General features: G+C 37.5%; 1 protein-coding gene across 1 annotated transcript in view; it reads left to right on the top strand.

Annotated features, from left to right (window-relative positions):
• The window catches only part of LOC144956355 (tubulin alpha-1D chain-like), a 37,776-nt gene extending 21,226 nt beyond the window's left edge, over positions 1-16,550 (top strand). The window contains exons 6-7 of the mRNA XM_078886852.1: positions 12,232-12,400; positions 16,480-16,550. Coding sequence (XP_078742978.1) covers positions 12,232-12,400; positions 16,480-16,550 — 240 coding nt within the window. The remainder of the gene's footprint in view (positions 1-12,231; positions 12,401-16,479) is intronic.
• The last annotated feature ends 1,020 nt before the right edge of the window (positions 16,551-17,570 follow it).

Raw genomic sequence — 17,570 nt, 5'->3', positions numbered from 1 at the left:
GGTTGTAGTAGTAGTTGTAGTGATGATGTGGTGGTGGTTGTAGTAGTAGTGGCAGTGATGATGTGGTTGTGGTGGTTGTAGTAATAGTGGTAGTGATGATGTGGTAGTGGTGGTTGTAGTAGTAGTGGTAGTGATGATGTGGTGGTGGTGGTTGTAGTAGTAGTGGTAATGGTGATGTGGTGGTGGTGGTGGTTGTAGTAGTAGTAGTGGTAATGATGATGTGGTTGTGGTGGTTGTAGTAGTAGTGGTAGTGTTGATGTGGTGGTGGTGGTTGCAGTAGAAGTGGTAATGATGATGTGGTGGTGGTGGTTGTAGTAGCAGTGTTGCAATAGAAGTGGTAGTGATGATATGGTGGTGGTGGTTGTAGTAGTAGCGGTAATGATGATGTGGTTGTGGTGGTTGTAGTAGTAGTGGTAGTGATGATGTGGTGGTGGGAGTGGTTGTAGTAGTCGTGGTAGTGATGATGTGAAGCTGGTGGTTGTAGTGGTAATGATGATGATGTGGTGGTGGTTGCAGTAGTAGTGGTGGTGATGATGTGGTGGTGGTGGTTGTAGTAGTAGTGGTAATGATGATGTGGTGGTGGTGGTGGTTGTAGTAGTAGTGATGATGATGTGGTGGTGGTTGTAGTAGTAGAGGTCGTGAAGATGATGTGGTAGTGGTGGTTGTAGTAGTAATGGTAGTGATAATGTGAAGCTGGTGGTTGTAGTAGTAGTGGTAGTGATGATGATGTGGTGGTGGTTGCAGTAGTAGTGGTGGTGATGATGGTTGTAATACTAGTGGTAATGATGATGATGTGGTGGTTGGAAGGGGGGGGGGGGGGGGGGGGGTATCCTTGGAACAAATCGACCTCACCCAAGGCCCTCTATATAGTGCTATATAGAGGGTGAGTAGAAAAGTGCCAGAAGACAATAGAGAATAACAATTTTTTTCGCGGCGGTGGTGGGGTTTGAACCTGCGACCTTATTGGTACGACAACTCCGCCTGGCAGGTGAGAGCGTGGCTCTACCGTGTGAGCTATCCACGAACACAAAAATATTCGTTTCAAACCCAAAGTCATTTCTAGATCCCTCTCTCACCCACTTCTTGAGATCGCCGATTCGTTCACCACCATCGCGAAGTAATTTTGACCAGCAGTTAAGCCTAATAGCCAATATTCTCATCACAAACATATAACATAGAAACGATTGAGACATTGAGTATGCTCCGGTGTATGGGGTGAATTTTTAATTCAGAAAAGCGAGTGGAGCAGGCACTTATGTTGGTAACAACAAGATATGAAGTGAGTAGAAAAGTGCCAGAAGACAATAGAGAATAACAATTTTTTTCGCGGCGGTGGTGGGGTTTGAACCTGCGACCTTATTGGTACGACAACTCCGCCTGGCAGGTGAGAGCGTGGCTCTACCGTGTGAGCTATCCACGAACACAAAAATATTCGTTTCAAACCCAAAGTCATTTCTAGATCCCTCTCTCACCCACTTCTTGAGATCGCCGATTCGTTCACCACCATCGCGAAGTAATTTTGACCAGCAGTTAAGCCTAATAGCCAATATTCTCATCACAAACATATAACATAGAAACGATTGAGACATTGAGTATGCTCCGGTGTATGGGGTGAATTTTTAATTCAGAAAAGAATTAAAAATTCACCCCATACACCGGAGCATACTCAATGTCTCAATCGTTTCTATGTTATATGTTTGTGATGAGAATATTGGCTATTAGGCTTAACTGCTGGTCAAAATTACTTCGCGATGGTGGTGAACGAATCGGCGATCTCAAGAAGTGGGTGAGAGAGGGATCTAGAAATGACTTTGGGTTTGAAACGAATATTTTTGTGTTCGTGGATAGCTCACACGGTAGAGCCACGCTCTCACCTGCCAGGCGGAGTTGTCGTACCAATAAGGTCGCAGGTTCAAACCCCACCACCGCCGCGAAAAAAATTGTTATTCTCTATTGTCTTCTGGCACTTTTCTACTCACTTCATATCTTGTTGTTACCAACATAAGTGCCTGCTCCACTCGCTTTTCTGAATTAAAAATTCACCCCATACACCGGAGCATACTCAATGTCTCAATCGTTTCTATGTTATATGTTTGTGATGAGAATATTGGCTATTAGGCTTAACTGCTGGTCAAAATTACTTCGCGATGGTGGTGAACGAATCGGCGATCTCAAGAAGTGGGTGTGAGAGAGGGATCTAGAAATGACTTTGGGTTTGAAACGAATATTTTTTGTGTTCGTGGATAGCTCACACGGTAGAGCCACGCTCTCACCTGCCAGGCGGAGTTGTCGTACCAATAAGGTCGCAGGTTCAAACCCCACCACCGCCGCGAAAAAAATTGTTATTCTCTATTGTCTTCTGGCACTTTTCTACTCACTTCATATCTTGTTGTTACCAACATAAGTGCCTGCTCCACTCGCTTTTCTGAATTAAAAATTCACCCCATACACCGGAGCATACTCAATGTCTCAATCGTTTCTATGTTATATGTTTGTGATGAGAATATTGGCTATTAGGCTTAACTGCTGGTCAAAATTACTTCGCGATGGTGGTGAACGAATCGGCGATCTCAAGAAGTGGGTGAGAGAGGGATCTAGAAATGACTTTGGGTTTGAAACGAATATTTTTGTGTTCGTGGATAGCTCACACGGTAGAGCCACGCTCTCACCTGCCAGGCGGAGTTGTCGTACCAATAAGGTCGCAGGTTCAAACCCCACCACCGCCGCGAAAAAAATTGTTATTCTCTATTGTCTTCTGGCACTTTTCTACTCACTTCATATCTTGTTGTTACCAACATAAGTGCCTGCTCCACTCGCTTTTCTGAACTATATAGAGGGCCTTGCCTCACCGGAATTTGACGGAAGTTGCCCGGAGCCCGGAATCTTTTGCTCCAGACCGGAGTTTTTTCCGGTGAAACCGGAGTTTTGGCATCACTGCATATATCTAGCTGAGCTGCAAGTATTTGCAGGCCTGACAACTAATCACGATTGTGGGCTTCACTTTAACAACACTCCTGTGATAATTGGTAATATATTTTGCGTTAGTTTGAGTTTGACAGTATTTCCATTCAAATTCATAATTAAATTACAACGATAAGTGTGCATGAGATGAGCCCATAACCATAAACAATTTGGGCGAGGCTATAACTAGACTTAGAATTGTCACACCTACTACTCATATAATTACAGAAATCAGAATACTGGCATGGGCGCCAAGAAGTAGAATATTTCCTTTTACCTAACCTTCTAGGAATTGCAAAATAGAAGTTACCGGTCAACTATCAATATCAGATTATCGGAGAAAGCGAAAGGAAGTGGAGGATGTGTCGTTATTGTTTGCCAGATCAATTTTCCGGAGGGAAAATGCCAAACACTACATTACACAAACGGTTGTTTTTTTGTTGTGTTTTTTTGTGTGGGGTTTTTGTGTGTGTGTGATTTGTTTTTGTTTATTGATTTTTGTTTGTTGTTGTTGTTTTTTTTTTTGGGGGGGGGGGGTTTGGTATGTTTTTTGCTGTTTCTTTTTTTTTTTTGTATTTAGTTTTTCTTTTTTTATTCTTTTTCTTTCATATCTATCTGGATTTTTTTTCTGACATGATGCCAGATTTACGCGAAGGGTCAGATCAACGCTTACGGTCAGATAGAAGGTTTTGAGGTTTTGTCCGATCAAAGAAAATAAATCAATTCAATTCAATTCAAATGTTTATTTTTAGGCAATTGCCAATATAACTCGTACATCGACTTGTACTTATATGCAGGTCTGACATCCGAACCCACTTTTGAACCTAGTTCAACACTGTTGTAATAGTAATAGACAATATTTTGCGTCATTTTTTAAAGATTTCCATTACAATGAGTCCGTTAGGAATTGGATTATCAGACCTGCAAATAAATGCATGGTGATGATGATAATTAAATTATCGAAAAATTTAATTAATAGATATTAATAGATTAATTGTTTAAAGAGGATTTCATAGTATTTTACTTTTATACGACTGTTTAATTATTAGTTGTCAGATGCAGTGGTCGGATTATGCAGTAGAAGACAACCTGTTACAGCAGCAGCTGTGTCACCAACTATAGGATTAAAACAAGTTTTTAGGGTTATAAACTCGAGTTTTCATTTTAACCAAAATAAGTGCTTTTAACCAAATAGGCATGATTTAATCTTATAATTACACATAATTCTCATGCAAAACCATTCATAAAACAAGGAATTTGTTGCAATTAAGGATGAAGGTAAAACAATTAAATTGAAATGAAAATGCCAATCATATATATGAAATAAGAGGCTAGTTATAATTATGTCTATATATATAAACCATTATATTATGTCTATATATATATATATATATATATATATATATATATATATATATATATATGTGTGTGTGTGTGTGTGTGTATGTTGGGGGGCGTGTGTGCGTGTGTGTATGTGGACACGAGACTGACCAAAATCGTTTAAAAGCGCATTATTTTCCTCAGTAATGTTAGCTGCAAGTAAACATTGTCCCTGTTCGGTCTGTGTACGTGTGTGTGTGTGTGTGGGGGGGGGGGGGGGGGGGTTTAAAAATGCTATTAACATGTAAAGCGCTCAAGTTTTGAGTTTCAATCTAATTGTATACACGTACCGTCGTGTGAAATTACGTCCTTGGCACGCCCCCCCCCCCCCCTTCACCCACACTCCCCAGACGAAGAGATAATAAGTACGGGATTTGATCAATCAACAACAACCAAAAACAAACAAAAAAATAAATACTCAGATAGCTCATGCTAACTTAAAGTAAATAATACGCCCCCTACAGGTAAAGAAAGGGAAACCAACTTCTTTCTTTCGTCGCTCCATAATAGGACCCTGATGATCCCCTCTGAACATCGACATTCTCTGAACTCTAAGCACAGATTGACTCTAAACCATTGTTTTTAAATGCTTTGAATTATATACACCATAAAGTCACGTTCAGTCGATGTGGACCTTTTTGGCTTTTTTGTTTTGTTTTGTTTTTGTTTGTTTTGTTTTGTTTGTTTTTTGGGGCTTTTTTTTTGTGTTAGTATGTCGTGTTCAGCCAATTGAATGTTACCAAATTAACTTCCCCAGGGAAGTCAGGAGAGAGGAGCGCACGATTGGTACCTACTAAGTTTGAACGCCTTAATTTTTGTGTGGTTGGATAGCTCAGTCGGTTGTGTGACTGCTCTCTCTCTCTCTCTCTCTCTCTCTCTCTCTCTCTCTCTCTCTCTCTCTCTCTCTCTCCCAGCCAGGCGGAGGGTGTCGTGTCAATTGGATGCTGAGTTTGGCACTGACTCCCGTGACTTTTTATTCTCTGTTTTCATCTAGACTTCTCCATACCCTATGTCTCTCCGTCAAGTTAACTGTGGTACTGTGAAAATACACGTATTTAAAAATTTGGCCAGAAAACTCGTCCTTCAAATGTCTCGCCAAACTTTTAATTTCCAGTCTTTCCAGAGGGGGTCCCAATAGCTCAGTTGGTAGAGAGCATTCGCTGCACATGCAAAGGGACCGAGATCGATCCCGGGTGCAGTCAAGATTTATTTCTGACTCCCCTGTCCATCCAGCAGTGAATGGGTAGTTGAATATGTTAGATTTGGCGGAAAGTACTGTGCGATACCAAGCTCGAGAGAAAAAAAAAAAAAAAACGGCGGGTGCCGGATCATCGGAGTCCGTCTCCGGTGTGGGTTACCCGCTTACTAAACTATGAGGCCGACGTGCAGGTCTGATAACCCAATTCATTATGGGCTCATTGTTATGAAAAATCTTATTAAAATAAAGCAAAATATTGTCTATTACAACAAAGTTAAACTAGGCCCATAATTGAGTACGGATGTCAGACCTGCATATATGTACATGACTCACGATGCCAATGGAGTCGGCGTTTATTATGGTCTCTGTGGCTTTAAAGTTAAAAAGACAGTAGCATTTATTGTTGCTCTTTGGATAACATGCTAATCGACGTGTACGTATTCGCAGGTCTGATCATCAAAATTCTTAGGGACTCATTGTTGGAAAGGGGACATACAAAAAAAAAAAAAAATTACACTAAAGCAAACTATTGTCCATTACAATTTATAATAATGTTAAATCAAGGCCATATTATTTGCGTTCGGTTATTCAGATATGCTAATATTTATGCAAGTCTATCGTAAAATACTCTCCGCCAGATTCAGAAAAGTGAGTGGAGCAGCTACTTATATGTTTGTGTTGAGAATATTGGCTATTAAGCGTAATACCTGCTGGCCAACTTACTTGGCGGAGGTTGTGTGTGTGTTGGACCCGCGATCTCAAGTAGTCGGGTAGTGAGGGCTCTAATAATGACTAAGAGTTAGAGACGATATGTTTTGGGATCGTGGATAGCTCATACGGTAGAGTCACGCTCTCCCCGGCCAGGTGGAGTTGTCGTACCAGTAAGGTCGCAGGTTCAAACCCCCATCACCGCCGTGAAAAAATGTTATTCTCTATTGTCTTCTGGCACTTTCCTACTCACTTCATCTCTTGTGTTGTCTCCGCCAGATTGAAAAGTACATATCAGTTACCAAATGACGCTGGATCGATACCAGTCCCTTTGTGTATAAAAAGGCGAACGCTTTAATCATGAGCAAATCATATGTGTCCCATCATCAAAACGGTATTATGCTGGGGTGACAGAGAAAATAAAAAGATCGACATAGTACCTTATCGAGGAGACGGGTCACGTGTCACGATCGATGTAGTGAGTTTGAAATCACGCATACCTTCATAACCTACATAATTTTACAGCCCTGCCTAAATTACAAGAAAGCCGACCTTATGAATTTATAACGTTAAATTAATTACAGACAAGCCGAAAGACGAGAATTAGGTGACTAAGAATGTGACTATGTAATTTATCGCCTGCCGTCGACGTTACCTAGATCAAAAGGTAGGGCCGCGACCAGCACTGCCCCGCCCGGAACTACGTTTATGATGGCAATACAAGTTTCCAATTCTACAAGAGATTACGCGTAACTTCGTGAATATCTCATCTGAGCTGACCAGGCACAACTCGTGTCTAAAACTCGAAAATGTGATTGGATTTGGCTAAATGACCAGTAAAAATCCAGGAATATAATTAATTGGTTCCTGCGATTGGATCAACTCCGACCATTTTGAGATAAAATAGAAATGCATAAGCCATCTCGTTCTTTCTCTCATTGAATCACTCAAGAACCAGGCATGCTACTGTGATCAATACCTGACATCATATTTAGAGAAATATTCTGTGTAAATGGGGGTATATACTTATATCATCAATATTACAGCTGTGGACTTTAATAATTGTGTTATGATTAAAAATCTCTCGAGTTCAGCCTCATTGAAAATCGAACAAATGTGTTCGATTTTCCATGCATATGAACTCGAGAGAGGTTTAATGTATGTGTAGTGAATAATAATTAATATAGTGTTTTCATCTGGACCGTAAGTAGACGCAACCTATCAAATAATAGAAATTGATAACTCATGTTATTATAAAAGAAACATATTTCATTCACTCTCTATATTCATATATGTATATATAATTGTATATGTTTATATGTCTTTCAAATGAATAAATCAAAATTACATGAATTACATTTTACAAATGTGCTATCTCTTATGCACTGTAGTAATATTATGCATTTATATGTATTGATGCTTATGCTCCCATTGCTAGTTATTTTTCCCCATCCCACTAACCAAATTGTATCTCGTTAAGGCTATTATTATCAATATTATTATTATCATAGTATTACAATCATGGTGTTGTCAAGGGTTGTAAATTGAAATCCTTCCAATATCACAGCTCATAAGGACCACAAGGTTTTGCAACCAGTCAAAGTTTTGCCCCTATATATCCGTAGATCTGGTTACCTATTAATTGACCATCTGGTTAAAAGAGGCGCCAGGCGACTTCTGTCTTTGGGGAAAACTACTTTTCTATTTTATTTGTCTTTACCTACGCGCCACTTCTCCTACACAGACACGACAATGCTATGCTTTTAGTCAAATTACTTACAATATCCTCCAACTGAATATATATAACATATAGACACTAAACTATGTGTGACCTTGAACGTTTATAGTCTAATAGAAAAAAAAAAAGAAAAAGGTGAGAACTAATCGCCAAAATGGCTGTCTAAAAACGATTTTTTTAAAGAGCTGAAAGACGTCAATATCGTTTCACCTAGAGAAAAATAAAGTCTACTTCGAGATAATAAATACAATCTTAAATAAGAGGTAACACTTACCTTCAAGTCGATCAAACAATTAACTATAACCACAATCTAAAAATATTCTATTCCACAATGCAAAGGTTATTTATTTATTTATTTATTTATTTATTTATTTATTTATTTATTTATACTTTACCTCAACAATGACTGAATTGAATCAACTTCTCTCGAACAGGCTGAGATAAGTATAATAATATTGAAAACCGGCAAGTCGTGCGTTTATATAGGATAAGTAAGTTACGACCAATAGACATTGTTAGACCCGGTCACAGACGAGAGAGAGGAGGGCGTGAATAAATGCCACGGCACGTCACACAGAAGGATAGGGTGGCCGGATTAGTTTTGAATAAAATGTCAAACAATCATAGAAAAGTTACTAAATAATAATAATAATAATAATAATAATAATACTTTATTGCATCCCAAAAAGGAAATTTTTTGTACAGACGTGTTATAATTTACACATAAGATAAAAATACAATGGAAATAGGATGTATATATATAAAAAAGGAGCAGCTCTATAACCAGAGCTGCGCTTTATAATATGAATAATTTCAACACTGTAAAATAGTTAAAACTGTCACTATAAATTGAAAATTGAAAAGATTGCAAAACAAATAAATTAATAAATTAATATTTATATTTTTAAAAAGTAAAAATGAGAAATAATTATATAAAATGATTATTGCTTGTTGTTATAAAGCCTAATACTGGACGGCAGAAAAGATTTTCGGTGTCTCTCTGTTTTCGTTGAAATAGAGAAAGGGCGACCACTTCTTTCTGACATAATAATTGATGGTCTTAGTGGATGATACTGGTCATTTAATATTTTAGTTATTTTATTTATACAAAATTTCTCGTATAAAAGATCTACATCGTCAACATCATTTATATAGCGTTTAATGGATTTTTTAATATTTGAATTTATTTTGTTCCTTTCCACTGCTAAGCAATTGCCTCCCCAAGCTGTTATACAAAATGACAAAACACTTTCGATTACTGCTCTATAAAATAATGTGCAGAGGGTTTTATCTATTCTAAACTGAGAGAGTTTTGATAAAAAATATGTACGTCTGCACATCTTATGCCTAATTATTTTCAAGTGTTCATCCCACTTGAGCCTGTCATCAATCGTTACACCAAGGTATTTGTAGTGAGGAACTCGCTGGACGAATTGGTCCTTTAATTTTAACGGTTCTATCGGTTCCTTCACTCTCCTAAAGTCAATCACTAGCTCCTTTGTCTTGCTTATGTTAAGCTCTAGGTGGTGGGCATCACACCAAGACACAAATCTATCAATTTCTTGCCTATAAGCCACTTCGTTGCCATTTGTTATGAGGCCTTGAAGAGCGGTGTCATCTGCAAACTTTATTAAAGGTACACTCAGGTTTTGACTTCTACAGTCATTTGTGTATATTGTGAATAATACAGGGGACAATACACAACCTTGAGGAGCGCCAGTATTTGTAGTTATACAGGAAGATTTGTTTTGCCCTAATTGAACATATTGTGCTCTCTCCGTAAGAAATTCGAGCACCCAAGCAATTATATACTTGTTTAAATTCAGACTAGTCAATTTTTGAACAACCAACTGGGGTTGCATTGTATTGAACGCTGAAGAAAAATCTGCAAAAAGCAATCTGCAATAGCTCCTAGCGTGATCTAGATGCCTGTAGATGTTGTTTGTAAACAGCAAAATGGCATCCTCTACGCCACGTCCTGGTTTGTAAGCAAATTGATGACTATCACTCAATGGCATAAACTGATTCCTAATTTTAATAAGAACAAGTTTTTCTAAAGATTTCATGACTATTGAAGTCAGTGCAACAGGTCTGAGATCGTTCATAGTTTCAAGTTTTTCTTTTTTTGGAACAGGAATAATTTTCGAAGTTTTCCAAATTTCAGGGATTGAAACGCATTGGAGGGACAGTTAAAAATATGTGTATAAATGGGGGAAAGCTGGTGGGCACATTCTTTTAATAGTTTTCCTTTCAATCCATCCGGCCCAGCAGCCTTCCTCTCGTTTAGTTTCGAAAATACGAATCTCGTTTCCTCTTCACTGACCTCAACAGCCATTTCATCTTCCAAAGCCCTGTCTAATTTATGTTTTTCATTTTCAATATCAAATTTGTTTGCTGTGTCGAAACGTGAATAAAATTTATTTAAAGTTTCAATTTCGATATCTTCTGATATAATCGTGGGCTTTGGATTATAGTTAACAGCAGTTTTAAGCCCCGCCACGTGTCCCGTATATCCCCAGAAGAAAAGCATTTTTCAATTTTATTTTTGTACTTGTCTCTACAACTAGATATTACCCTCTTTATCTCTTTTTGTTTTGTTTTAAGATCTTTTTCGTTTCCACCAGTAAAGAGAGTTTTCTTTTGGTTCAATAAAAGTTTTAGATCTTTTGTTATCCAAGGCTTATTGTTAGGATAATATTTTATTTCTTTTTTACAAGACACTAGCTGTTCACAGAATTTTAAATACTCACTCACACAGCCATTCAGCTCATCCACACTATCACATGATTCGATAAAAACATTCCAGTCAGTGCATTCAAAACAACCACGCAAATCTTCACACACACTTCCGTTCCAGATCTGTACACTTTTCTTTACTGGTTTTACACGTTTAAAAACAGGGCGGTAGGTGGGGAGTAGCAAGAGCATGCAGTGGTCAGATAAACCTAATGGGGCACGGGGTAAACATTTATAACTATTTTTAATATTACACAGGAATAAATCTAATGTTTTTTTGTCCCTTGTCTCGCAGTCCACGTATTGATGAAGTCCCGGGAGAGTAAAATCGTTACATTGGTTAAAATCGCCAGTGACCATCAATACGGCATCGGGTGACTTAATTTGAATGTCCTGTATTTCTTTCCTCAAATATTTTTCGCTGTGGTGTTGTCTGATGATGGTGGAATGTAGACGTTGACGATGATGACATGAGTATATTCCCGGGGTAGGTAATATGGTCGTGACGAAACAGTAATAAATTCAATATAATCGTCACAATACATTTTCTTTATCTGACAGTTATTGGGGTGGCACCATTTGTTGTTAATATATGTGCACACCCCACCCCAGTTCGTTTATTTACATTAGTCCGATCTCCTCGAAATAGTGAATATTGTTCAATATTAAAACATGATGATGGTATGTGAGGAGATAGCCAAGTCTCTGTTAACGCTATTATGGAGGCTTGACGATAGTCACTATTAAAACGACACAGTGAAAACAGTTCATCAATTTTATTTTTCAGTGATCTTACATTACCTGTCACTACGCAGGGTAAAAATGGACGAAAAGGCCGTCTGTTAAATTTTGTTTTTATTCCTCCCTTTCTCCCCCTCTTTCTTACTTTAATAAACGATGTGTCAATAGTGGGTGGTGGGGGTGACACGGGTTGGAGGGATCGGAGAGTCTCTGGAGTATAAGTTATCGATAGGCTTATTTTGGCAGTAAAATCGCAGGCTAAAACACCATTTATGCTTATAAATATACTAATAAATATAAAAATCAGGAACAATATATACTTCACATCCATTTTGAATAAAAATTAGGCTTAAATTCCGACGATTGAATGGTAAATGAATAAAAATATGTGTAGAAAATAGGTAAATATTCACAACACGTCTGTTGTCGCCGGAAGCCAGCGCCAAATATATCAGGAAAAAATGATACCAATTCTTTTGCAGCCATCACTTTTTCTGCAATAATGCCCACGAATGTGGAAGTAAATTAATCTTAATTTTCTTGTTCCGCGACCATGGGTTAGTGTCTTGACTTTATATACAGAGAAAAAAAAACACCTTGGAGATATGCGGGTGAATATTTTTAAAAAATATTTTGTGAGATTATGTATTAATATGTGTATAGGATTTGTGAAATTATGATTTTTAAAAGTGGCCAAATCTTTTTTTTTTAAAGGAAAAATGAAAATAAAAATGTCAAAAATTAATCCAATCCTTTCCATGTTAAACAGCAAGTTTTAAAAGTTGGCATTAAAATGTCAAACTGGCAACTTTGGCAGTGCGTTATGAATGAGAGAACCATTTGCATCCTACTCACAAACCTTGTCATTGGTCAACGTCTACGTATCCTGACCACCAAATGGGGACTCGGCGGTTTTTCCCCGGATATAAAAAGAACAGGTAGGCTGAATGATGAAGCAAAACAACGATAATATCGATCGTGAGCGACGGCCTTGCTAGATTCCTTCTCTTACTACATGCACTTAGAAGTAACACAGAGTAGGATCTACACTCTGTGGTAGTAATATTATCTACGTGACCGACGTGTAACTATTCGCAGGTCTGGTAACTCAAATTCTTACGGGACTCATTGTTCTATTGGAGATATAACCTCGTCCATGACCCTACATGACCTCGTCGCGATTAACCACAGATCACAGACACACACAAACAGGTCAACAAGGTCAGTCGTGGACCGAGAAGAGACGCGCCAACCCGATGAGTCATGTCCTGGTCACTACACATGAAATGAAAGCCAAAACGGATCCCGGATGCAGATCAAAATCGATTTTGGTTTACTGGAAAGGCCTACCTGGAATAGGATTCAATAGTCGTAACGTCACTTCCTTCATAATGACGCATGGTAACTTAGCAACACTGGCTCTAAACTATCGGAACAATGGCGGACGCCGTATGAAATATTTCTCCGGCGAGCATAAAAGCGTATCGAGAGGGAAAAAAACCCCATAAACTTGATCGTGTTTTGACTTTTACATATTCTGGTCACAAGGCATATGAAAAGTTCTAGCCAGCTTGAAGAATAAAAAGTAATGATTTTCTTTGTTTAGAACCAAGATGGCCGCCGTTGCCAGGCGGCGTGACATCAGACTACTGAATCCAATTCCAAGCCCGAAAATGATTAGAATGAGTTTGACGTCACCAAACATTTTGTTGTATTTTGTAGCCAGTCAGGTGTGAATAAGTTGCTGGCTATAGATAGTACGAAGTGGACGTCACCCATGTTTTTGTAATTGCTTTTTGCCATCCGCGTTTATGAGTAATTCTCACTAAACTGCGTTAACCAGACTATAAACGTTCAAGGTTACACATAGTTTTGTGTGTTCGTCCGCGAAATTTCCGGATGGCAATGTTGGGAGCTTCTTAGCCAAGCGCATACTATCTATAAAATTGAGAAAGAGTGAGAGTATTTTAGGAACGCCTAACAGACAATTTGTAATGTATAAACTGAAAAAAAAAAGTTCCATGCTATGGTCTACTGGGAGTGTGTATGTGGGAGGGGGGGGGGGGTGGATAAGGCTTTAAGAAGCCCATTGGCCATGGTAGTGGGGGGGGGGGGGGGAAGAAGTGGCCGGGTTGCTAGGGCATTGCACTGTGATCCGGATGGTCCCGGGTTCGATCCTCGCTTCGGGCACTATCGTTTTTTTTCCTTGGGCAACATTCGCTCACTCGGACAACACCGGTGATTCCTGTTGTCATCAGACATCCTGTGTGATGAATTATCTATAGTATTTCCTTCATGGAATGCCTAGGCGACGGGATCTGATGGTGCCATGGGTGAGCATTTTAATGGACCTTCTAGACTTGTTTTGCCGCAATACGCTTCAACAGTCGCAACGTCACTTCCCTCGTGAAATATTTCTCCGACGACGAGCATAAAAGTGTACCCAGAGGGGAAAAAACATAAATCTGATCATGTTTTGACTTTTACACATTTTGATCGCAAGACATATATGAAAAGTTCTAGCCAGCATGAAGAATAAAAAGTAACGATTTTCTTTGTTTAGAACCACGATGGCCGCCGTTGCTGGGCGACGTGACATCAGACTATTGAATACAATTTCAGCTTACACCATTTCATGAGTGAATCGCAAACAATCGGTGGTATGCGTTTAAATAAAATACTCAGAAGATTTGCTCGCCAAATCAATCATACCAGCACAAGAACTGTGTGGTGTAACCTTTAACATTTTTTAGTCTATTAGACGGACTTGGTGAGAATTAATCACCCAACTAGCGGTCTAAAATACTCCACATAGTCAATGACGTCACGTCATTACATGAAAAAAAAATGTCATTGTAATAAGTAAATATACGAATAGGTGACTGAAATATATATATATATATATATATATATATATATATATATATATATATATATATATATATTATATATATATATATATATATATATATATATATATATATATATATATATATATATTTCAGTCACCTATTCGTATATTTACTTACTACAATGACATTTTTTTAATATATATATATTTCAGTCACCTATTCGTATATTTACTTATTACAATGACATTTATATATATATTATATATATATATATATATATATATATATATATATATATATATATTTCAGTCACCTATTCGTATATTTACTTATTACAATGACATTTTTTTATATATATATATATTTCAGTCACCTATTCGTATATTTACTTATTACAATGACATTTTATATATATATATATATATATATATATATATATATATATATATATTCCCAACCCGCAGCCGATTCCTCGTCTCACTCACTCACACGCACACACACACACACACACACATATATATATATATATATATATATATATATCATATTATACACACACTCTCACACACACACACACATACACACACGAACGTCCGATTTGTTTTTGTTTCTGAGAAGAGGCCAACGGGGATATGGACCCAAACAGGATCTCGTACTACAGGCAATACCAACGATAATATAAGAGTCATAGTACTTTACAATACAAGTAACGACAGGTATCGCCATAGATAACACAGTTCTGAGGGGAGGGCCTTTGGTTTCAAGTTGTGACTTCTATTCCAAGAAACCCCCATTAGCCTACACCTGCGTGACATCGGGTGCTGTTCTACCTCCGGTTATTCATTTCCGGCCAGAGCTCGTGTTACCTGAAGTTGACATCTATCTGCTATTTATTCGATCATGACCAGTTTTCAATTGGATTCAGTAGTCTGATGTCACGCCGCCCGGCAACGGCGGCCATCTTGGTTCTAAACAAAGAAAATCATTACTTGTTATTTTTCATGCTGGCTAGAACTTTTCATATGCCTTGTGATCAGAATGTGTAAAAGTCAAAACATGATCAGATTTATGGGTTTTTTTTTCGTCTGGATACGCTTTTATGCTCGTCGGGGAAATATGTCATACGGGCGTCCGCCATTACCGATAGTTTAGAGCCAGTGTTACTAAGTTACCATGCGTCAAAAGGAAGGAAGTGACGTTACGACTGTTGAAGAGTATTACCAGTATTCTATGATAGTATTTATTTTCGATTTTACATTGCCGTATTGATACATTTTTCCTGACAAAAAAACTGTCGGTGAATGATACAATGCAAGCTATATGAGATTCTGTCATTATATAAACTATTGTATAGATAGTATGCGCTTGGCTAAGAAGCTCATAACATTGCCATCCGGAAGTACAACGGACCAACACACAAAACTGTGTGTATCCATGAACGTTTATAGTCAGGTTAATACAGTTCAGTGATCAGTGAGCATTACTCATAAACGCGGATGGCAAAAAACAATAACAAAGACCTGAGTGACGTCATCTTCGAACTATCTATAAGGCATTTAAGGATAATTCCTATTAAGCCTTTAGTAAAATAAGATCAGATATTATTATTGCCTCTAGGCCTTCCATTGTCGCGATTTGTTCTCACTTGATTTTCTCATAATTTAGCTCATTCCTTCCCGATACTTTTCAGTAGAATTTTTACAAAATGGCAGGCTTACCCAGAAGAAAAATTGTTTTTTAAAACTTAAACAAGCTCTCTACCAAACAACCTTATGTTCTAATTAATTAAACAAAGATCATTGTGATGTACATAATAAATCTGAAAAAGAAAAAGTGTATATTGTGTCGTAACAATGTGACCCACGTATCAAAACGGTATTATGCCGGGATGGACACACACACACACACACACACACACACACACACACACACACACACACACACATACACACTGTGTACTTAAAACTGGCCTCTTATTTCTAAATATAGTTGACATTTATTTTCAATTCAACTTAATTGCAACGAATTCCTGTTTTATTAATGGATTTGCATGAGAATTATGTGTAATTATAAGACTAAATCATGTCTATTTGGTTAAAAGCACTTATTTTGGTTAAAATGAAAACTCGAGTTTATAACCCTAAAAACTTGTTTTAATCCTATAGTTGGTGACACAGCTGCTGCTGTAACAGGTTGTCTTCTACTGCATAATCCGACCACTGCATCTGACAACTAATAGTTAAACAGTCGTATAATAATAATACTATGAAACCCTCTTTAATTCACTCAACCCAAACACCGACTATAACCGTTGTTTACCCAGGTTACTTTTACCCCATGCCTATTTATTACATTTTTCTGAGACAAATTATAGGCGTAGTATCAAAGATAATGGTTTAAGTTTTTACATTTCAATGATAGTTGAATAAAACTATCTATGTACATGCCCATTTTCAATCTTTTAAAATTTCCAATTTTGAAAAGTATCAAAAATCTCTAGGATTGAGTGAGTTAAACAATTAATTTATTAATTAATTTTTTGATAATTTAATAATTATCATCATCATCATCATCATCATCATCATCATTGTCCTTTGTTAGGAAGCACGGATTAAAAATAGAACAATATATATTTATAAACGGTGCGCAATTAATTTATCAAATTAATACATAAAGTGTTGCTATTGGTTCTTGGTTGTATATGTTTGTGCATTTGCATATATTCTATATGTATACATTGTCGCCATAGATTCTCAACTTTGTGTTTATAGATAGAGTGCGCTTGGCAATATTGTAGAAGATCATGATTATACTTGAAATGTTTTATAAACAGCTCCTTTTATCTAAAAGTTGAGCACTATTATTTCATGGTTTTTGTTTTTATAATTTATATAACTAGTATTCCTAGTGTTAAAAATATTTGTCGTCTACAAATAATTTACCGTAGATAACAAGACACCAGGGAGGACATTGTTTTTTTTAAACAATAAAAAAAAAAGCTCATAAATTGGCCAAACCAAGTCACCCCGTTCCAAGACAAGGACAGAAAGCAACAGAGAAAGCGACAAAGATCGGATTACGGTAAAAGAAGACCACACCAGCAACGCCCAATAATTGAGGTTTAAAAAAAAAAAAATTGAGCTTTATATAGCGCAATATCCACTAACTGTGCTCAAAGCACTTTACAAAGGGTCCCTGGTCAACAGCAACATTTAACATGTAGGATGGGACATGACGCCTGGTAGGCGATATTACA

The sequence above is a fragment of the Berghia stephanieae genome, chromosome 11, assembly GCF_034508935.2.
Source record: "Berghia stephanieae isolate SIO BIC M18660-M18661 chromosome 11, UCSD_Bste_1.3, whole genome shotgun sequence".
Classification (NCBI taxonomy): Eukaryota; Metazoa; Mollusca; class Gastropoda; order Nudibranchia; family Aeolidiidae; genus Berghia; species Berghia stephanieae.
This window is presented reverse-complemented; position numbering and strand designations above follow the sequence as displayed.